Raw genomic sequence first — 24,128 nt, 5'->3', positions numbered from 1 at the left:
TAACCTTTATCCACCTTTGTCATGGTAGGGAGAACACGTCAAGGGTCATCTTGACCCCATAGGATAGCACAAGGGATAAAGCCGGGACTTGAACTGGGGGCCTTCTTGCTGTTAGGCAAGAGCCCTAACCATGCCGCAAGCTTATTAAGTATGAAAAGAATGGGATGTGCCTCTGCATACTGTTCTATGGTAAGCAAAAGGACCCTTATGCTTTAGTGATTGCTTTAAGGTTAATGTCTGTACGTAAATGTTACGTTTGAGCTCCACACAAGCCATGCAAGTCTGTTTAGTTCAACTGTTTTTTTTATTATCTGGGCACCACCTCGGTACCGGTCACTCATTCATTCAAAACAAACCACATTCAAGCACAGAAATGCAGACCCTCACATATATTACTTTCACATTCAAACACGGGTAATGTGTTGGTACGTCAGCAGTAATCAGAATAATCTTCGTCCACGTAGTTGGATGGAAAAAGGCCCACCTGGAAAAAAAAAAAAGATGGATTTGGTTATAAAAGATGTCATTAAACATCTTTTTGAACGTGTGTGGATTGTTGGGGAGTCTCACTCTTCCGTAAACTTCTCCCTTCCACCAGCCGCTGTGACCCTTCTTGGAGAGGATTTTGATGGTGTCGCCCTCCCTCAGTGACAGCTCTGAACGGTCCCTGGCTGAGAAGTCATACCTGGCTCTTGCTACACCAAAGTACTTCATGCTGCCCCCTGCTGGAAAGAGCCCACATTGCAGCGTGGTTCTCAAACGTTTCTTAAAAATGAGCAACACACGAGTACTTTCTGTCCCTTTGGACTGCTCGTCAGGATGACTTGTAAAACAGATGCCGATCTCAAGTACCTGGTGTGGGATTTTGTATGTTGTTGGACGAGTTGCTTTGCTCTGGTTGCTTGTAAGGCGTGCGTAACGTGGTGTCCACATCCCGAAAATATTCCTTTAGGGAGTTCTGCTGGTAAAACTGAATCATCTCCTAAAAAAAAAAACACACGAGAAGACGACGGACATTTTCATAAAAATAGATAGATGAATGAATGAGACATATTCAAAGACCCACTCTGATAAGAATTGTGTTTTTAGTGTTTATAAACATGTTCTTGTAGCAATTTTGTCATGTGAAGAACATGTATAAAGAAAGTTAAGCTTAAAAGAGCTTTTCTGAGTATTTCTTTATTCAAATAGTTGGAGATTAGGAGCCGACAAAAAGCAAGAGTTTCTAAAAGATTGTACTTGTGATGCAGAAAATACTATAGGTAGGCTACAAGCTTCCTGCTCCATTCTGACGCACCCATTAATAGACAACTCGACCCATGTACGCCTTCATTTTCCTCACCCGAGCAGGTATCTGGCTCAAAACTCTATGACTGGTTAACTCTGATATTGCTCGCCATTTTTGTTGCACCAGTAATGTTAGGTTGGGGGTGTGAGGGGCTTTTAAGCCAGCAGGGGAGCAAGTAAACAAAGCTTTCAGTTATGGGGGGCAGGGTTGCTCCATGCCAAAGGTCCCGCCCAAAACTCAGAGGCGAATTTGTAATGAAATACTGTCGCTCTGCAGAAACTATAGCTATGTCAGAATTCCCGCCCTAATTCCTAACTACTAAAAAAACTATCTAGTGGACTGGATTTTAAAAGCACTTCGGACACAATGCTCATTACATTTTTTCTTTTTTCAAACGGGAAATGTAACATCACCGATTTCATGAAGTGAAAATCTAATCAATACGAGCATTTTATAATAACTAATTATGAATCCACTGAGTTCTGAAGAAGCAAATGTTGATTATTAAAAAATACATTTAAACACATTTTTTTGCAAAAAATGCTCAAACGCAATGCACTATGGTCTATATCCACCAATCTAGTGAGCATCATCGCCCACTAGATTCAGACAGCACTCCAAAATGCAGAACGCACGTTATAGTGCACTAGATAGTGAGTAGTGAAGGAATTCAGACTTAGCCTTTGTCTTAGAAAACAACACAAGTTTTTGGAATATGGCTAAAAACGGCATGATGGTAACTCTAAGACCACTGGGAACGCTTTTACAAGATGATCGGGGTGGGCCTTTAATATTTTGGGTTCTGGTCAAAACACGGCGACAGGGATGCTTACAGTTAAACACTTGAAGGCTTTTTTCTCATTAATGCGGTACAGGCCATCAGTGGTGGTGATCTTAATGTGTCTGATGTCCATGTTGAACCTGGGAAGCACATGGAGAGGGGGAAAAAAGAGCACGCTGTCAGAGATTTAACAGAAAATAATCAAAATAAAGAAAAACAAATACAACCTTTGTACATTTTTTTTACAAGCTTTTTAAAACGACAACAGGAATTATGGATAACAAAATATTTCAAATGAATCAAACCTTAACAGGTGGAGTACCCATCACATTAGAAGGTGTTCTTTTAGTGCTGAAGTGTTCCGTTGTATGACCCAGCATAAAATCAAACTCACACAAGAGTTCAACTGCAAACTGAGAAGTTATTGCTCAAACAGCAGGAACAGATCCATTCACTTCTGTAAAAACTACGGGTGTTGGTGTGACAGGGAGTCAAATGCATTACCTGATATTATTCTAAGAAAGAATATCTGTTTTTTTCAGCTAAATAGGAATTATTCAAATAAAACCCATGAACAGCGAAGTCCAATCTGCTTGGGTTAACCGTGACTTTGCTTTAGGTTTATTTAAGGACACAAACAGCTCAGGTATGTATAAACAAAATATAAATGTTAAGATGCTTATAAACTAATAAGTCCAATTTATTTCTAGGATTATGTATGAAAACGTTCAGTAATAACTTGAAGTGTTTATAACCATAAACGTACACATAAAGTATGCTAGAAAAGGAAACAGTTGTTTCAAAAAAAATAAAAAAGGGTGAATTACCAGCCCTAGGATCAAACAGTATCAAAGAGCAAAAAAGGAAGTAAAACCGAGTAAATCCAAGATTTACCAATAATAAATTAGTCTTATTGTTTCCCGTCTCACGTTATCAGTTTTTCATGTCATTGTGGCAAAATTAAGCAATACTTTTAGGTCACAGAGGTTTGCACCTCCGCACATGCAAAGTTCTCTTCACGTGTTCTTCGGTTCATTTCCTGTTGCATAACCCAATTATAACAGTTTTTTTTTGCTGTGTGTATGCAGGAGGTTGTGATGGAGTCTGTGCTTGCAGCACAGCACTGGAGCTGCGAAAAAAAACCCTGATATTAACTAATATGCATAATCAAATCAGGTCTGCACAGCTGAGGGTATAACTACAGTATGTCTTTCCTCTAAATTCCTCACCCTTAATTTGAAAGTCAATGTGGGAAGTTCAGGCCTGTTTTTGAGAATATTATTTCTGTCTGTCATGTTAAACTGGATAATCTTGGTCTGGTTTTTCAGATTCAATGCAGTAACAGTAGTTTATTAAATTATAAAAAGTATATATCGTTATCCACATGAGCTTTTTTATACCATAATATTCAGATTTGCTCACAGTTGACAGTTGGCTTGAAGAACAAGGATGACTGATAAAGTCAGACTGGAAGTGCTGCACTGCTGTCAGAAAGGAGAATTGAGAGGATGACTGCTGTTGCTAGAGATAGATTTATTGTGTACAAATGCAGTTATCATAAATTTAAATTTGGTCTGAATTGAAAAAAAGAGCTTGGACTCAAAGTTGTCAAACACCAAAGACCTTTTTTAACTTTGCAAAACCTCATTTATACTTCTGTTTTTTTTTTATCAGTTTGAAATAAAGAAATAATAAATAAAGAAAATGTAATCTTTGACATTGTTTTTTTCTCCATCAGTGTCTCTACAGAGTCAAACTCAACCAACCAGAGAGCCCACTTTCCTGATGTGACACCCCCCTCCCCTTACCCCCATCTGACCACCGCACAGAAAGTACATCCTGCTGTACATCCTGTTTCTTTTTGAGTAACTTCATCTTCTCTAATGGATCAGGTTAGCTGTCGATGGTAGGTTTCTACTGCGTCCATCGCCTCCCCCTCTATAGGGGGGCAGAGGGTTGGAGAGGCGGGTCCCTGTCAAATGCTGATTTCTTTCACACTTTTTGAAAAAGCCTTTAGTCAGCTTCCTGTTCGGTCGCTCCTCACTATGTTTTTCTTCTAAACAAACCTTAGTTTAACACATTTTTGTTTAGAAAAATAGAACAAAAGTAAATTAAAAAAAAAGAATATTCTCTCACTTGACGCTGATTGCGAATTCTCCACCATCTTTCTGCCGCACCAGGAAGGTTCCATCGGAGCGAGACATTAAAAGGTTTTTGGCGGCAGTGCGGTCCATGTTCCCGGCAAACCTAGGGCCCAGTAGGAGCAAGTGTTAATTTTACACTTGTGTTTGTAAGAACTGTAAATACTTTTTTTCTGGTTTAGTTGAAGAAAATAAACTTCAGCTCAGACTGTACCTCACTTCTTCATCTTTCATATAGACATAATTTCAAACATGTTTGCTCTATTCAATTCTGGTAACACTTTACATTTCCAGCAGTTGCACAAGGCCGTCTGATTTTAGCTGGAAAGGCAGAAGTGTCTAGTAAAGTACGTCTGCCTCCGAAACCACAAGTACTTCATTATCTGTGATCCTTTTATAGACACATACACATAAAGGTGCTCTTGTCTGTTCAGACACATTTTGAAAACTTTGTTAAAATACGAAGTGTCTATTAAATATTCTGATCAGATCTTAAGTCAACATGTGTATAGTTTTTGTACAAAAGCAAGTGTGGATTCTCTAAATATCTAAATCACTTATAGTTATTTGAGCATTTTAATAGGTTTTCTTAAATTTGACCATAAAACTAAATTATTAGAAAACTTTAATATCATAATTCAACTTTAACGCTACATAACCATTTATAACATATTTGATAAACACATTTGTGAGACCTCCTATCCTGTTAGCATATTCAAAGCTTTTCTTTAAAAACCCATTGTACATATCTTGATTCATGATTTCTGTCCTGTAGTTCACCATCATTCCACTAGGGGCAGTAGAAGGGCTTTTCCTGGACATTAAAAATGGCTGCCTCCGTGAAAACACTTGTGCGGGGAAAGGTAACCTAATTATCTAAATTTTATGATGAGATTAACTCATAAATGTTTGTAATATTTGTAAATGACTACCTGCTGTATTAAAAAGAATGCACAATTTGTTGACAATTTGTTTAATACAGATCAAATTGTGAATAAAAACTTACCAAATCACCTAACCTATCAATAATATACTATCTATCTTCATTAAATGAATGTCATTGCAATTTCTTTGTGGATTTCATTAAAAGGGTATAAAAAACATCTTGATTCCAAAAAAATAGAATTTTCTATCAAATTTTTGATGTTGTGGGCTTTACAGGGTAAAGATAATGTCAAATGCAAAAACTTTAGTCAGAATTGTCTAATAATAAATACGTTAAAAAAAAATCTCTTTTATAGAATGGACACAGGAAATGTCCTGAGGTTCTCCATTCACTCAGTGCTGTTAAACATTGCAACTTACCAGTATGTTCTGCTTCAAAACCACCAGCCCCTTCTCTGCATCTGCTTCTATTTTTGTGGCTTTGATTAGCCTGTTTTCTGTGACAGCACTGTGGTGTTTCCCAGTCATAGGGAGAGCAGCGCAGTACGAAATCTGACCATGACTCTAACTGTGGCTTAGTGTGCTAAAGATTCAGCACGCTTCCCGGTCACACTCACCAGTTGTAAGTTGAAAGGTTTGGGGGCGGCTTCTGGGAAAAGTAAAGAAAGAAGTCTTATGGTCATGGTGGATGCAGTTTTCTATGATCTATTATTGCTTGATAACTTCAGTGCAGGAAATCATTCAAGATTTAAAACTAAAATCTATTAGAAAATCAAACTGTACCTTTTTAAAAGCACTACTTCTTTATAAGAAGGCTGTAAATTTGATATTAGTTTATTTTTGCTGATAAAAAATACTCACTGAGATGTAAGGGTGAACCTTTTGGCAGGGGAACCATCCCATTTGGCCTGTGGTGAGATTTTTTCCCTGAGAGATGCAGAAAAATGTAAATAACTGACATTTCCCCTCTAAATCAAGTCTGTTTGCCCCGTGGCATAACAATAGTAGGACAGTCATTTATGCACAGACTGACAGACAGGTAAAACAGGTTTCTTAAGGTGGATCTTTTTTTAATATGGACTACATAAGATCATAAAGAGCTTGTGAAAATCCTGAGTGGGCTGTATTAGATATAAGACTAGGTTTTAAAGAGTAAACTGAGCTGAATTTAATGGCAAAAAAAAAGATTAAAAGGGAAATTTTGATAGTGGTGGTCAAAGATGAAGTAAAAAAAAGCAAAAGGTTTAGGCAACTTGTAAGAAGTCCTGTCACATTTTTACTCCACAAATAAACCCTTACAATTGATATACAACATAGTAAAAACTATTTACATTAAGTAATATAGTCTACAAAACTCTACAAGCACAACACCAAATAAATAAAAACTTGGCTTTAATAACAAGTGAGTTCAGTTTCCAACATAATAGTGGAACTATCTGGCTTGAACAGATTAGGCACTATAAATGTATTACACTGATGCTGAATCTTTAGTTATTAGTTAAACTTATAAAAAAGTACATATAATATTATGTTTGACTTTTTTTCATCGCATAAACTCAAAAAGTCATTATAAACAAAGCTAACAAATTATAATTTCACTTGATGCATGATCAATATTTTGTTCCATTTCAAGTTTTTTTAGTTTTTATTCCATTATTTGTACTAGAATAAAAACTGTCCTAACAAATTAGTAATACATTTATAGTGAGCAGACGCTTAAGAAAACAGGCCAGAACATGTGATTTTACTCTTAGGTCATGGGGTTATAAATAAAAAAAAATCATAATAAAATACAATTTCCAAAGATTTTTTTGATTATACATTTTTTAAAATACTTTTTAAAATCTGAAGTGGCCCTGGAGCTCTTACAAGTACCTCAAAGGCTATTTTTATTTTTGTGTATTGTTCAAAATTTGAAGGCTTTTTGCATCAAAGTTGGTTCATTTATTGCAGTTCTGCAAGAAAGGTAAAAATGACCAAATGTGGAATATCCTTTTTTTAAGCAGTGGAGGTTTACACGACAAATTAAAACTTGACACCTCCATACATTTAGCCTGAGAGCTTAATGTGTGGAGAGTGTTCCGAGATACACAAAAAACACAATAAACAAAACCAGAATATCTGCTTCCTGCAGGGTTTTACCTCCCACCACGACTGGTCAGCGTCAGCACGGGTCAGCTCAATCAGGTCCCCTTTGGAAAGGTGAAGCGGCTGGCCGAAACCCACAGGAGGCGGAGGCAAGCTGTAATACTCCTGACTCACTTCCATCTTCGGAAAGCCTGAGTGCAAAACAAGACCATGACAAGAGGTCTGAAATGCTCCGCCAACACATCAGTACTGCTTTTTGAATTTAAAAAAAAAAAGAAAATAAAGACGACTTCAATTAATTAAGGCTTAAATCATAAAATGACCAAATTACAGAAAACAGTTCAAGGCTTTTCTTACCAAAGTTAGAATGTCCTGATGGTTTTTGTGTCTTATTCTAAAGGAAAGAAAATGAACACAAACTGAAAAAACTTCAGATAAAGTCTGTGAAAAACGAAAACAAAAGTACCATAAAAATACTTTAATTTGGATGACAAATGCAGACTTACCTTTATTATACGAGAAGTACCTATAATTTCAAAAGACAAATCTACAGTAAATCTTGATATTCATAAAATATTTGAACACATTTACATAAAAGTATGTATACTGACCAGAATTTCGTCCGCAGGCTGAAACTCTGCCTAAACACTCTTTATGTGCAGGCATTTTACAGCGAGAGCACTGATAACCCTGGAAAAATGTCCCTCTGTGGACAGCACAGACACATTTGACCTGTCTGTTGCTCTTCATTTTGACATGGATTGTAGGAACTGAAGGGAGGCGAGACAAACATACCTCAACAGCATCAAGCAGGCCTTGCAAGAGGTTGTATCTTCAAAGCAGTGCATCTGAAAATCATGGTTATTTGCTGAGAAGTTTTCAGGAATCATGTTTGATCTGCAACCAAACAGGAACCGGGCGTCACACAGAGGAGGGAAGTACGACATTGGTACAGTAAGGAAACAACAAAACACCAACACACAATATGTGTGAAGTTTGCGCTTCTGTGTGCGTTTTTAATAACTTACATTGCCATCTGAAACTGCTCCAGCCATTTCTTCTTCAGCTCTCTAGTTTTGAAGTAAAAGTCATATCCACACTTGCCGTAGCAGTCCAGCAGCAGAAAGGCATGGGACCACTGTCCACAAACAACAGTGTGAGTCCAACGAATTCCCTCGATACAACTGAGACAACAACACAATTACCTTCTTATTGTCCTTTTCCCCCGCAACTTCATCTCGTATTTGGTAGTGATTTAGTTCAAGCATTTCCTTTAGCTCAAACGTCTCGCCGCTTTTCTTCTTGCAAATAACCACGGCCTTGTCGAAAAGGAAGGCGTATCTGAAAAAAGGAGCCAACTCACGGTCAGACAAAAGATGGTGAGGAATTCAAACTTCTGAGATCCACATGCACAACACCTGTCCTGCTTGGACTTTTTCTCTGAGCTGGAGATCTTCAGCTCTCCGTCGATCTTGGGGCGACCATAAAGAGCCAGAGACTGAGTCTGAAGAGCAGAGAAGAGCTGAGATGGGTAAAGAGAAGAAGAAAAAAAGACTGACAAGGAAAAGCAATCTAAAGGAATAAAAGTGTCCTCACCAAGTTTTCGATGGACATCTGAAAGGTGGTTATTTGCTTAATGATCTCATTGTCTCGTTTGACTTCATTTACACACTGTGCCAGGTCCTGAGCGCACACAAACACACAACAAATTATACAACTAAAACAACAGACCTACTGATGGATCAAAACACACAAACAGACCTTCATCGCATCCAGGGCTTCTCGAAGGTTCTCTTTCTCTGATGGTTCATTGGTGTGTTTGATCAGCTCCTGCAAACACCAAAAAACCCAACATCAAACCGTCTAGAAAAACAGTGACCTCAGGCAGTAGAAGTGCAAAGACCTACCTGTAGCAGAAGATGATATTTGAGGACTCTCTGGATAGGAACCATGAGTAAATCTCTCAGGGAAAAACGGCCACGGTTTGCTCTGTTTGAACACTCCTGGGGGGGAAAAATTGCTTCAAAAAACCTTCCTTAAAGAAAACATTAAAAAAAAAAAAATACTGTCATCCCTTTGGAGTCCCACTCCAATCATGTTGTGAGCTATTCTGAATGCGCTCCCAGTGGTCTTTTAGCCCATCAGAACCCATGTTGACATCAGTGTAACAGAAAAAACATCAGAAATGTGGTCCACTTGGCTTGTGTTATATCCAGTTTTTAGCAACAAAAACTGTCGTTTTCTAGGTTAGAATTTCTGGAGAGTGGAAGTAGTTTATTAGAAATTCACCTCTGAGTTGTCAGCGGGACCACTGGCGTGGAGCAACCCCACACCCCCTTCCCCTCCCCGCTACTGAGAGCTCCCTTTTTACACCCTTTCTTGCAAGCCTACAGCCCCTTGCATCACCAACCTAACATTACAGGTGCAACAAAAATGGCGAGGAATATTGGAGCTATTCAGCCGTATAGTTTTGAGCCACATGCCAGTGCGGGGCAGGGAGCTTGTGGCCCGCACAGCGTATTTTCTATGTAATAAATAGAATCTATTTCCAAATCTCTTTCATTGTTTCGTCTGCTCCTGATACAGAACAATTTGAATTAAAAAAATACTCAGAAATGCAAGTTTAATCTTAAATTTTCTTTATATACAGGCCCTTTCCTTAAAAATAAGAATATCATGGAAATTTGTATTTGTTTCCATATTTTCATTCTAAATAATAAACTTTTATAAAATATAGATCCAAGGCCCACTGTTTAATTGGTTTAAAGGATTTGTTTATTTTTACATAAATTAGGGTTTCCAGCTCATAAAACCCACATAAACAAAATTTGAAAAATTAGAATACTCTGGAGAAATCTGTCCACATTTAGCTGGGCAAGAATTTTTTCAACTGAGTTTCAACAACTAATCAATACTGAAATCAAAGCATCTGCACAAGTTCCCCAGATGTCTTTAAATCAGTTTGGTTTGGTTCAATTGTTTCAGTTTGCTTTAATATGAGGAAGACTTCTGACTTGAAAACTAGTGATAGCAACTAGTGATTGTGCCAAGGATAGCACAAGGGTTAAAATCACCAAAAGCCCATTTTTCATCGGGTTTGCACTTTAAAGACATGTCCAAATCTTTTACTCACTCCAGTCTATTCAGGTTGAGCTCTAGAGACATCCTTACCTCCAGTTTCATCCTGATTTCCTCCCTTGTATTGGAAAGCCTGTCTAGGTTTTTGGTTGCCGCTTCCACTTGACTACAGTAGTTACCATACAGTAGCAGCCTACAGAGACACACAACATGAAACACGTGAATGTGTCTGCTGTAGTGGGACTTCTTTGCAGAGAAATTACGCACTTCTCTTTGTATTTCACGAACACCTGGTACAGATTTATAGCTCCGCGATCATTGATGGAGACCCGGACTTCTTCCAGAAGGCGGCGGTGGGTGACTGCCAACTCCTGCAGGTCATGTAGAATGTAGTAATATCAGTGACAGATGAAGCCCGCACAGCAATTTTACAGGTTACTTCTTTCATACCTTAATGTTGATGAAGATACTTTCAATGTCTTCAACCTGGAGAAACCTTTCGAGAGGTTTCATAAAGTTCTACACAGAAAGAAGTGCCGTGGTTAATTTAAGTATAGGTTTGCATATGAAAATCTGTTCTGACAGAGTGCATGCTTTTTCCTTCTGTGTGTATGAATGGGTCATTTCAACTCCCTAAACTCCTCCCTACTATCACTGCATGAAGAAGCCAGAAAGTGGGTCAAATTAATTTGTTGGTGATGCTGATCCTGTTTCTTGCTGAGCTCGAGAACACACCTGTAGTATTGACTCCAGTGTTTCTGTGTACTTTTCCTCTGTTTGTAGGATTTCGTTCAGGCAGCACGCCCGCTTGTCCACACCCGTGTTTTGTTGCTGTATGAACGCAAGCAGACGACAACAATTCAACATTTTAATCCTGCTGGTGTTTCCTTCCTCACAAATACAACTGTAGCTCTGAAGATGGAAATTTATTTTCTGAACAACAAATGGCTTATTAGCCCTATAATTGAAATGATCTTTTCTAGTTTTTTTTCCCTCTTTTTTAATCGTTTTTTTTTTTTTACTTTCTTTACTAACAAATCTAGAAAAATAAATTAATAAATAAAAAAAAATTTCATGAGCAAAACATTTTTTTATGTAATTAAAAGCAATTTATTCATCTATGTTAACATATTTTCAGTAAAACTCTTAAATGGTTTTGCATGTTAAGCTTTTTAATTTATTTGATTCTCAGGCATCCTAGAAATAATAGCCCTTAAGTCTGGTTTGTAAAAAGAACCCAAAATAAACTGACAGCAACTATGATTATGAGAATCCTGCAGACTATCCTCTATCACCAGAGTTAAAGGTGATCAGATATATTGATAATTAAAAAAAAACTGCAAACCTTCAAAAACCTCTCATCTATTTTTATCCAGTAAAAAAAGTTAAATATTCCACTTGAGTGACTTACATTCTCCGACTGTTCGTCTCTTTTCATCAAGTCTTCATAGATATCATCCCCTTCGTTATCTTCATCTTCCACAAAATCGTAAAGGTCATCATCTTCATCTACAGTGTCACTGAAAGACATGCATTGACACTGCATTATTTTTCTTTCATCATCACAAACTGTCTCTTGCTCTGATAAAATACACAAGTAAAGTTGTAACAGATTATGGATTTTCATGGTAAATCACATTTTTCATTTTCTTTACAAAACACTTTAAAAAAAACTTTTACTGTATTTATATAACATTTTTCATGCAAAATGCTGCATCTGAAGGTAATCGACAAGAACCCATGCATAAAAAATTAAAAACATGCACACATGCACATACAAGAAGTAAAGTAACAATATCATAAAAGAAAGACTGCAGGACACACTAGGGTTTCAAAAAAAACAGTTAAATAAAAGACAACTGCCATTAAAAATATACAAAATCAAACGATATTATTAATGCTTTGAAAATAGTTAATATACTTTTAAATGAATCAATAACAAACAGTTATTTATTATGGATTTTTAGCTTCAACTTATTTTCAACTAATAATGATCAACAACCAAATAAATCCTTAATATGTTTTTTTTATCTCAATAACAAGTTTAATAGGTAAATAGGTTTTAAAAATTAAAAGAATATTCTTGTTAAAAATTCTTTAACTAAAGCAGGTTGTATATAAAACTCTCCTATAAAACTGCAAAGGAGAGTTGTCAGATTCTTGGCTTAAAGCATCAAGACTTTCTTCTGAAACATCACACCTCCAATTTCTTTAGAAAAATGACTGATAAGGCGGCTTACTCTATTTGGTCAGACAGTCCACTGTAGATTTCATCATCAGAGGCACATCCTTCAAAAGGAAACGGCCTGGAGAAGAGCAAAAATTACGTGGATTAAGAGACCTTTCTATATCCAGGGAAGTTTACCATGATCAGTCAGGTTTAACCTAAAAGTAGCGACTCTTTCAGTGATGAACAATAACAATATGAAGGTGGTCATAGTGAAAATGTTTAACCCCTTGATGCCGGAATTTATTTGGAGCTATAAAAAAATCACCTATGTTTTTGCTTTCATGTAGAGGGTAAATTAAGAAAATTTTGGAACCAAATTGGTTCTATGCCTATTTGTTTCAACAGGCATCGAGGGGTTAAGATATTTATGCAATAGAACATCTAGAGTGTTTAGCTTTTGAAAACATTTAACAAACAGTCAAAAAGCAGACTACAAAACAAGTAAGATATAATACATCAAAATATAGTAAAATAGAATTAATATGAACTAAAAGTTTATAAAAGTTAACATTTTAAAATGATTATAATAGCTTATAATCGCTTCTTATTAAAGCCTTTCACTTTATTCAATACATACTTTAAAGAGACAGGAATCTACTCACTGAAGTCCTCTCTTTAAGGCAATAGGTGAATGGGACAGGATGGACAAAGTGTTGATGACCTGTGAAAGACAAACACACAAACAAGTGAAATGTGGCAAAATCACACTAAATGAAGGAGAAGAGGGCAGAGTGCCAAAAAATCCTTATGGTCAAATCTCCATGTCATATAATTCAGCCTTGACCCTTTTCTCTTCCAGGGGAGTGTTATCAAAATGAGCAAACTCACCTAAAAGAGGTTACAAGGGAAGAGATCAAAAACAAAACTGCAGGATTTCCCATATGGTGATCTTTGTTTATGATTAAATCATTCAGGTATTGATTATAATATATCAGGGAAATCTCTGAGCCCAATTGATCCTTTCATTCTTTTAAAATCACAACAGGCATATGTCTCGCCAGAATTGCATTTAAGGTGCTAGAATGTTCCCACAAATGCTAACACATTCCACGTGTCTTCTGGTGATCAGAAAAGAGTGTTGACTTGCAATTTTAATTTGGGATAAAAGTGTACTTGCAGTTAATGTTGGTATCCAAAAATATAAATGGGGTTTTCTTTCTTTGCCACATTTTGAAACAGCGTAGGCTCCCCTCTATGACACTTTCTGGTTAACTGCTAAAATAATTCTCCACTGTAAGCAGGACTCACAAAAAAGGGCACTTCCTTTTTTTTGATTTACAGCAGAACTGAATAAATACCCGTCAGAAGATGTCTTTTTCTTAGTCAGCACTTCTGAACCTTTATTTCTGCTTTTAATCAAAGACAGAAAAAGAATAAATATCTTACGAGAAGTGAAAGTCTGGAAGAGAAGTACACAGAGAAAAATTTAAATGAACTTTATTCACATCTTGTCTTTTGGCAAAAAGGCTTCCTCAGTGAAACTAAAGACAACAATCCAACAGTGTAAGCTTTCTGACCGAGAGTGATTGCAGGGTAAAAACAAACAAACCATCCTAGATAGCAATGTGGCCTCTAGCATTTATCATGAGCTAAAACATCTAACTAAGTTGAGCAAATACAAGGCTGCATACTTTTTGTAAAAGCTTGGAGTGAGACTCACTGGAGGGAAAAAAAAAGGTCACCCTATATGGCAACAAGACATAAGATGAATCAAGAGCAGCTTTGTGAAAGATTAATTTTGAAACAAAGCACAACGAAGAAAAAAAAAGATGAATTGAAAAGTACTGAGAACATAAGTAATGTTTTAAAGAGCAACCATTGACTGTGTAAGAGAACTGGACGGAGTGAGTGTGACGTTGCCCACAGAAAACGGCTTACTTCCGGTTCCAACCATATTAAGTCAATTTATTCCCCATTTTTCCGCAATACAAACACCTCCATTTGGAGCAAGACGAGGTTAGTAAGCAGTGATTAGTCTGAGTCAAAGTCAACGACCCTTTTTTGCTGCCAATGAGGACTGACCTTATTGAAAGTCCACACCATACCACTGAAACCTGTCTCAGGAGAATCTGTCAAACATTTTGAATGTTCAAGATGGGGGCCAGCAGGCACCAAATTATTGATTATTTGATTAGTTTAGAACTTGGAAAAACTTGTGATAAAGAAAGAATGTAATGAAAAAGTAGGATTAGCAAGAACATGTTTAAAAAAAGATATCAGAGCAAGAATGGTTATTCAGACAAATTGTGAGTAATAGCTTCCTATTTCTCTATAGAAGTCTATGGGATTTTGGCTTCTTGCAACCAGCAGACACTTCCTATAATGTGAGGAGGGCGGGGTCACTCAGTCCAGCTCTCTTTTACCGTCAATGAAAGCAACACCTAAATTATCCACCTTAATAACATGAGAAACAAACAAACAGAACTACTTGCTCATATCAAGGCATTTAGCAAAAACAGGTTTCACAAGTGGCCGGGATTAGAAGATTCATTAATTCTGCAGCCACGTCTCTGTCAGTCTTCCCCAGGGCAGCTTTGGCTACATCAGTAGCCTTTCATCATCAAGTATGAATGAGGAGTGAATGAATAATGGACATACATTGTAAGCACTTTGAGCGTCTGGAAAAAGCGCAGAAAAATCAGTCCATTATTATTATTTTAGTCAAAATAAAAATAAAAAACCTGTGTCAGCTACACAGGTAAAGCTAAAGTTTTTTTCTGCTTTGTAATCCATTAACCTTTCTGGATAAACATTTTTTACAGCTTCCATTCTTAGACTGTTCCCCTTAGAACAGTGGTCTCCAAGCTTTCGCTTACTGGTTTAATGTCAATATTTTAAGACAATATTTTCACAGACTGGTCTGAATGGGGCAGAAGTTTGCGTTTAAGCATCCGTTTCATAGAAACCTATTTTTCAAATTAAAATGCTACAACAAGAAATTTTGTTTAAAAACAATCTGTGAACATTAGTAGCGGTAGATTATTTTTTGCTTCATATGAATAAGATTCATTGAAACAAAGATGTTGATTTGTAGAAATTGTTTTTGATTTGTAATAATTCAATGAAAGAAACATTACAGTTTTTTTCATAGAACACCAAAATTCTGATTCTTTATGCATTTTTTAACACAGAGGAACATTTTCTGTGCTTATGTTTCTTACCTGCCAAATTCACTCTTGCTGTAGGAAAATTCCTGATGTCCCTTTTACAAGTTTCCATAAATCAGCAAATTTAATTGATTAAATCTTCATTCTCTGTAAAATATTTGCAGCTGATTCAAACTTAAACATTGCAATGAAGATTTTCCCTTTTACGTCAAAGTGGATGCTAACAATGGAACGTTAACTTCAGCCGGGTCTAGCTTTTAAGGTGTGATGGATAAATGAAGCAACATAAAATGACCGCTATTGGCAGCAGAGCGCACTGAGCCTCTTTGAGCAGCTCTACATCGCACAAAACAACTACAAGATCTCAGCGAGAAACAGCTTGTTTTGTTGTTATGAGACATGCATTACTTAGTTTTTACTTAGGATGGGTACCGAACCGAAACTCTGTGCCACGTTGCTGCCAGTATCACATAAAAACGTGGATTGCGGTGCTTTTTAGCGGGTTCAGATGAGAACGAGTGAGACAGTGCTGCTGTGCAGCGGCTAATGCATGGAGCATCAACCAAAATGCTGTTGGCAAAGCAGGCCCAACTTCTGCAGAACTCACAGCAACCTGATGGATCAGAGCGATGTGTACAACACTCTGAAAAAAGGCCAACCCTTTGGGGATGAGCGGTGAAATCCGTGTTTATTTTAACGTGTGAGAAAACTGAGCTGCAGCGCTGCAGTGCACAAACCATCTTAGCCACATTAAAGCGCACTCCTTCATCCTTCAAAGGGGGCTGTTTTTTTCCCCCTTTATTTTTGAAGCACCGTTCAGGCTCCTGAACTATTTAAAAGTCCTGGAGAATCTACATTGAGCAATATTGAAAATATTTTAGAACCTTACTGGTTAAGCCACATTCATTCTTTTAATTTCTTATGCTGAAAATATTTTGTTGTGGAAATCAGACAATGTTGACTGTTCCCTTTTAGAACAAATTTTAAGTTACCAAAATAAAAGCACTATGAATTTGCTTGGGTAAAAGCAACTTGTATATGATGTACAGTTGCAGTGCTTAATATTGTGATCATTAAATATAATGAATTTTACAATTGTATTACAGCAAAAGGCATATTAGTATTCAGGTAGAGTTTTTTCTAAGTCATACTCTTAAAAAAGAGAAAATGTTCGCCGGTTCAATATCACAATATGTTTCGTATCGTGGGACGCGTATCGGGATAATTATTGTATCGCCAGACTCTTGCCGATACACACCCCTACATTTCAAGAGTGTTTGTGTGCTTTCGCTGTATGCCTCTCATATATTTACTTATTTCTTTTTGAGAGATGCAACAGGCATCCTAAACATATTACTACAAGAGCTTTTTTAAGAAATCGATAAGTTTGAAATGGCTTGAAAGGATGAATGTAATGAAGAAATGTATTGCTTAGATAATTTTTGTGATGAGGGGACAGTGCTAACCACTACACTACACCACTGCCTGCAATGGCAACTCATCAATCCATGGTTAGGATATAGGTCCTACTTGTCCAAGACATTCATAAGTGATCACTATGATAAACAAACAAAAATATACTTATTCCATCACAAAATGCATTAAGTAAACCATTTCTGTCAGTGTGGCTGACCCTCTTAAAGCAAAAACATGGCACAGGCATAACTTCCTGTTTGTACGGGAAGTCAAAGAAATGGCTACTTTTAAATTCCTCTAAACTCACATGAAACTGCTGCTTAGAAAAAAAGCTCCAAAATCTTTAGATTAAAAAAATACCAAGCATCTGTCTTTCCTGTAAAGGCTATGGGTACTTGCAGCCTGTGGTAGGGAGACAACCCAGTATAACAAACATATTCTCAGGTTCTTCAGTAACAATAGCAACACCTCTTAAGAGAACTGCTTTTTGTGAAGGAGCTTATAAGTGAAGTTACAAAACCAAGAGTTCTAGCATGTGTATTTCTTTGACACTAATCCGTCTCAACTCTAAACACAAAACATTTTGTGACAATTGTAATAAGTGTCATCACTACTAGTTTGAAAAAAAGCTAAATTCACACTAGACATAAATCAATCCAAGTCAGTACACTTGCACACGGCAAAAAAGTCAGATGCACATGCAACACTGCACAAGTTATGTAGCAAGTCATGATATGAGTCTTTGTATTTACAAATGAATCATGCAGATATGTAGCACTCACAGCCCGTGAGTGAAACTGAAACCTTTTGGGGGGCAGTAGAGTGTCATCTCCGTATTTAGTTGTCAAGACTGAGTTTGCTTTAATCTCCAGTTATGCTTCTGTGCAACAATAACTGGACTATGAAAGCATTTCATCTTTTCTTTTCAATAAAGCTTCAGTAAAGTTGAATTAAGTGTTGAATTTAACTAGAAACAACAAGTAGTCTTCATGTCAAGTTTTTAGAGAGTGGATTTTTGATTAATGCTCATTTTAGGTTTTGTATAATTAGTATAGCTAAGTTAGGGTCATGTTTACTACTGAGTAAAATAATCTCTTAAATTACACATTCTCTTTTGAATGAGAGCTGAGAAGACAGAAAACAATGCCAGTCTATTACCCAGAATGCATTTTTTGGTTCATGTTTTCCTCCAATTTCTAAAGAGCATCCTGCACTACAAGCAGGTTTTAAATTACAAACCAATAATGCTGTCTGTACTGTGTGTACTAAAACAAATACCTAAACCATTTTTGTATTTTTTTTCTTTTTGGAGTGGAGCGCTGTTTTCCTTGTTTCCAGTTTAAAAGCAATGCGACCTTTGTTTAAGCTTAGGGGAAGGGAAATGTTATACAAATCGCTTTCCTGTTACTCCTATTAGCTAACAAACAACAAAAAGGGAAAAAACAGTCCATAGTATATCTCTTTTTGAACATAAGTATTGACTCTCTCTTCCTCTTTCGGCTTCTCCCATCAGGGGTCGCCACAGCGAACAAGTCGCATGGTAAGCTTGGCAATGTTTTACGCCGGATGCCCTTCCAGACGCAACCTTCTCAAACCGGGCTTGGAACCGGCGCAGAGGCAGAGAAGGGAACAGGGAGCAGCCCGGAGTCGAACCCTGGTTTCACGGACGGAAGGCGCCGCAAACCAGCACGAGCTAAACTGGCTCCCCCGAACTTGACTAAACAGTTTTAATATTTATTTCTGATAAAAAGTGTTGAACCATAATAAAGTATTGGTATAATACAAACAAAAGCAAAAGTAGGCAGCAAGCATTGAAAGCATGTAGCAAAAATGATCCCAAACCCAAAAAGTCAGACTTGGATTACATCAAGATGACAGCAACAAATCCCCTAATGAACAGCACCAATTACTGGAGGTGCTTTCTAACCCCCAGTGTGAAGTTATGGTGGTGTAGATGCACACATTTAGAAATCAAATGCATGATTTCATTCAGGTCTTGTGGGTTTACTGACATTTATTTTTTTTCTGTACATTGCCCGAGAAACAAAAGATGCACATAAAGGTTAGGCTCCCCCCATGATACCGTCTGTTGAGCTGCTAAAATAATCTTCACTGATAAGGTCGAGTGATACCTTTCCAAAGTCCCGGACATCAAACAGTTCGAAGGCTTCGAACAACTCGTTCTTCTTAAGATGAAACTTCTCCTGGCAAACTCCCAGAAACGTCCGGATATTCTTCAGGCACAGGAACTGATGACAAACAGACACACAACATTTTCACCGACATTGGATTTAGGTAATACATGACATTTTTTAAATCTAATGAATGTACTTTAGTTTTGATTTTTTAATATTTGTTTGACCCTGATGCTGCAAACATAACTAAACACATGGTGCAGCTCATTCTTTTTTATAGTCTCATGCTCCATTCTTCCATTGGTTAATAAACTAAATGGAGGGAGTTAAAATGGATGAAAGTGCAGCAACACAAAAAAGTGCCTCCTATTATAAAAGGCAGCTTTAAGGGCCAAATCTAAAACATGCAAAAAATAAATATGCACGATTCTGCATGAATGACCTTGTGGGTCAGACGTTTAATGACTTCAGTTCTTCCTTTGTATGTTTGCCTTGTCTGTAACTCAGAATCCCCCTCTCTCTTTCTCTGCAGCTCGCTGCCCGTCTGTCTGTTCAGCTGCGGGAAATACGGAACTCTTGCATAAAGAAAGGGGAAATGTTCTGACCGATACTGCTGCACACATCTCATCTATCTGAGGTTTATGCAGACAGTGTAATGTGCTTTTCTGTACACCTTTTGTAAACGTTGCAGAAACACAGAGAACTCCCCACCTCAGGCATTTGTAATCTCAGCATGAATGATTAAAAAAATTCTATTTATTACTGAGGGCTGCCTTCTGTTCTTAAGTGAATTTTTTTCATCCACATTTGACCTCATGGGATTTCCTAGTTTCACATTTACCAGCTGAAATGCAGTAGCAACAGCATGCGCAGGTGTTTTAGACATTGTGTAAAGCCCTGTCGAGCGTAATACAAGTACTTCCCTTGGGAACATTAGGCAAAACAGATCACAGCTTCTCTTTTTCTTTCTTATTGTTTCTTTTTCTGACAAATAGTGTCATTTCCCTCTTGCTTCTCTTTTATTAATCGCACCCTCTGAACTACAGTCCTTACTTTGTTGTTTTGACAGGACTTTGCGCTTTATTAGCTGTAATACTACTGTATTTTCCACACTATAAGGAATACTTAGAAGTCTTAAATTGCTTCAAAAATGACAATGTGTGGAGAGCCTCAAGTATGGATCAATTCTGGTTGTGCGTACGCCGATCTGATTGTGAGAGGTACATGGCGCTCTGTCAAAATGACAGTCTGTGTTTTTACAAGTTGCAAACAAGGTTGGTTGTTATTGTGAAGACGCTAACATGTAGCGTTGTCTGACTGTTTTTTTTTGGTGTTACTAACAGGGCTCTGAGTTAGCGTAGGCACAGTAATTTTAGCCGTATCAACCTGTTCTTTTATGTGTTGCAAATGATTTGGGAGTTAAAGGTATTGTGAATACACTAACACAGCTAACACTTCTAACTTGGCTAACTTTTTGCATAGATTTTCACCAGATTTGGTGAGGTGAAAATGTGTGAGAGACAACCATTCGGCCTGGTTCTTTGAACCCTTATAATAACATTAAGTGCAAATGAACTATTTTTTTTTTTATAGAATATTTTTAATTTCTTCTCATTAAACAAAAATACATTTAAATAAATTTTTCTCAAATTGACGTGAACTTCTGATTTGAAGACAGGGTTGTTAACACAGGTTCACAATGCCTTATAACGTAATTCAGCCGATCACAATAACAAAATCATACACACAGTTCTTAAAAAGTGTTGGGATCGAATATATTGATTTTATATCAAGGACCTATGGGCCAGTAGATATTGGAATGTCCCTAATATGAGTTGGCTCACAGGCCGGACTTTGGACATGCCTGGTGTCGTGTTCTAGAGATACTTTGAACGCAGTTAATATTGTCTGACTGTTAGATTTATCTCGGACTCTTTCGTCTGGTCTAATGTCCCTTATATGTGGCATAAGTTCGAAAGTAGACCATTTCTTGACTGTGCACCTTATAATCTGATGCGTGCCACAGTGTGAAAACTACAGAACATAAAAAATGTCAAATTTAGCTAAAACATTGTAAGTGCCCTTTAACTGGACAACTTTAGTGTCAAAAGTTTATAGAGCTTGCAGCTTGATTTGTGACTAATAGATATTTGCATCATTATGAAGCAACTTTGGCCTATTCTGCTCCATGGTGTTACTTCATCTCAATAAAAAACCCATACTGGTCTCATCTGTCTGTATGAGTTTCTGAGATACAGTGGAGATTTTAAGAAACGTACATCCCAAAACCATCCATTTCTATTTATAAGACGCAATGAATATGAAGAAGTACCATTGTCTCCCACACTCACAGGAAGATTAGCAACCATCTTAAATACTTTCCCTTCTTCAACAATCTTTCCCATAGCAGAAGAATTAAAACCAATTGTTTTGGTTTTATTTTATGAAAATTTTTCCAAAATAATGTGGAACAACTTTTACTTCTCTATGAACACAAAAACTAGTACTAATAACCAACAGATCTGTTAGTTTCTATAGAAGTAAAAAGGAGAGGGTTTGGTTATCCGTCATACATTAATATAAAATGACAAGGATTCCTGGTTTTTAGGTTTTTAAACGGTGTGACCAGACTAAGAACAGAGTGGTGGTTGCCACTGTTACCTGAAAGCATAGTGTACTATATCGGGTTTCAGACATATATCTTTTTTTCTCTGGACACTCCAATTTCCTCCCACAGTTTAAATTGTATGCAGGCAACATTAACCAATGAGTTTATAATACCTTTGAGTGTAATTATGTGTGGTTGGTTGTCTGTACGGGAGCCTGCATGAACTGACGGTGTGTGCACAGTTAGTTAGCCTTGCAGGTAATTTTCCTTCTTTTGACTTTGTAATGGTTCTTAGGTTTTTCCCCTTCTGCCATGGGTTAACAACAGTTGACCTAACTGAGCTTAATTGAAATGTGATTCTTAAATAACAAAGTCCAACCATTTTCGTGCAGAAGACAGAAGACCCTTTGGGAATTCTTGATCTCTTTTTAAAAACCTTTGGAATTTTTTTTTCTTTCCTGAAATTTGTTCTTCGTTTCTGCACATACTTAAGCGATGACATTAAATAAACCTGCAATAATGTTTTTTTTTATTTTTTATTATAGTTGTCCCGTATATATTGCGTTTAGCATTTGCAGATTTTTCTCAGTGCATTTATGCATGCTTTCTTTCTTTTATTTTTACAGCGCTTTGTGTTCTGTGTCCTGATTGGCTATAGACAAAGTCAATCAATTTCCTCTGTGTCGTGTCTCCTGTACAGAATGAGTTCAGCTTGCCAAATCTACATAAAACTTCTATTGCGATCAGATTTTGGGTTTCATTTTATAATAATGGACCTATTTTCCGACAAAGGTTTGAACTGTGAGAGTTTAAACAAGAAGGAAAAGTGTGAAAATGTTGTTCTGAGAAAAGTGTAGAAGTTTGCAACGAGGGGTTTTACAGCCCTATAACATCTCTAATTTTACTTTGTGAATTTGATCTATCTCGAGTTATTTATGGAACATAATTCCCGCGAACACTGTAGTTTAGTATAGTGCATCCGTTATGTTGAAAATCCTTTTCAGAACTTTTCTCAGTAAAATATTTGTTTTTCTACGTAAATTCTTTCTGCATGTCCCATTTGAATTTCTTTGTATCTTTCATCAACATCATCATCCTTTCTACAGAGTCTCAGCAAGCCTCCTGATAAGAACAAATGTAGATTGCAGTATTTTCTTATCAGCCAGCCTCTGGGCCTCAGGGTTGCATACTGGTGGAGTTGTCCCCATGGATATGATCTATGAAAATGGAACAGGAAAGAACCAGGACTTACTTGTGACATCTGTGGCCTCAGGTTGATCTCCTTTAGGTTGACCGCCTGAGGCAGCAGGTTGTTGAGCAGCTGGCACAGCAGCACGCCGTCTCTTAGAGCCTGAGCCAGGTCACACACCTTACCACATCACACACAGCTTATTAGGGTTCAAAACCAACAGATGGAGATGTACTTTTGCAAACAGGCCAGTGATGCAGATGGTTTACCTGTGCATGCCCTACTGTGACTCTATGGTTCTCAGGCAGAACTCGGCACTCAATTAACCACATCGCACACTGCCGCCACAACTCCATTTTTATTTTCTTATATCTGGAAAGAACAGTGTTTTGTTTATTTGTAGATAATCTAAATGTCAAAATACAATCTGATCTGACTTTGACAGAAAGTAATGGATTAATGTAAAGCTGATCATAGAAATGACCCTCAGTGAACACTGAGCAGAAACAGTAAACTACTAAAACAGCCATTTTGAAGTTACAAAAACTCAGCAGCAACTATAAAAACTTTACGCTAACTGATCAACTGAGGAGGAAAAATGACCTCTTACCTTTCTCCAGGCAGTTCTTTTTCTCTCGATGTTGACCCACCCCAGGCGTACTTACATTATCTCATTCTCAGGCTTCGGCACTTTTGTTCTGCCTTTCTTCCGTGGTGGGTGTTCTGCAGAGCTGCACTGTGTTGAAAGCTTTTAACTTCATCCCGCAACTTCCTTTTTCCTCTGACGCACCCTCACATACACACACGCTGACATGCACACATGCAAAGCTGCTGCTGCTGCTGCCGTCTGTGCTACAAGGCGATAACCATTCTGCGGGTCTGAGACTGAAATGGAGAGCACTTGCAACAAACTTGACAGAAAGAGCAGGGATCAATTTAAAAAAGTTTAATCCCAGAATTATCTGCACGCAAAAGTACTTGTAGTTTAGATAATTTCTAGCCTGTGATTATAGATGAATGTACCCAGTAACAGTTTAACTAGATTTGGGACTATGACTGAATATTTTAATTTAAGTGTCAAATGATAATTGGGTTTTAGAAGCTGTTTGGAAATAAAAACATGTTTTACTACAACATAAATTACTTTTCACTGTTCTTGAGTATGTTATGCCCATACAAACC

General features: G+C 37.2%; 1 protein-coding gene across 3 annotated transcripts; it reads right to left on the bottom strand.

Annotated features, from left to right (window-relative positions):
- Window positions 1-285: 285 nt before the first annotated feature.
- On the bottom strand, window positions 286-23,688 carry vav1 (vav guanine nucleotide exchange factor 1). 3 transcript variants are annotated; one of them, XM_023958514.2, is made up of 29 exons: window positions 23,557-23,688; window positions 23,216-23,318; window positions 23,010-23,126; window positions 19,147-19,263; window positions 13,094-13,152; window positions 12,502-12,567; window positions 11,673-11,781; window positions 10,997-11,092; window positions 10,712-10,780; window positions 10,529-10,632; window positions 10,355-10,454; window positions 9,091-9,186; window positions 8,945-9,013; window positions 8,780-8,866; window positions 8,602-8,687; window positions 8,389-8,524; window positions 8,212-8,321; window positions 7,979-8,080; window positions 7,795-7,889; window positions 7,690-7,709; window positions 7,541-7,577; window positions 7,238-7,374; window positions 5,957-6,022; window positions 5,713-5,744; window positions 4,206-4,316; window positions 2,122-2,209; window positions 853-982; window positions 571-725; window positions 286-484 (listed from the first exon to the last, which is right to left on the bottom strand). In XM_023958514.2, the coding sequence occupies exons 2-29, from the start codon at window positions 23,300-23,302 to the stop codon at window positions 431-433; spliced, it is 2,535 nt and encodes an 844-aa protein (XP_023814282.1). In that variant the 5' UTR covers window positions 23,303-23,318; window positions 23,557-23,688; the 3' UTR covers window positions 286-430. The 3 variants fall into 3 exon arrangements, with proteins under 3 accessions (XP_023814282.1, XP_078806929.1, XP_078806930.1); XM_078950803.1 differs by having other exon boundaries at window positions 23,216-23,610; XM_078950804.1 differs by having other exon boundaries at window positions 571-722; window positions 23,216-23,610.
- Between the last annotated feature and the right edge of the window lie 440 nt (window positions 23,689-24,128).

The sequence above is a fragment of the Oryzias latipes genome, chromosome 1 (assembly GCF_053564925.1).
Source record: "Oryzias latipes strain Hd-rR chromosome 1, Olatipes_Hd-rR_3.1".
NCBI lineage: Eukaryota > Metazoa > Chordata > Actinopteri > Beloniformes > Adrianichthyidae > Oryzias > Oryzias latipes.
Note: the sequence above shows the minus strand (reverse complement) of the source record. Positions and strands in the feature narration are given on the sequence as shown.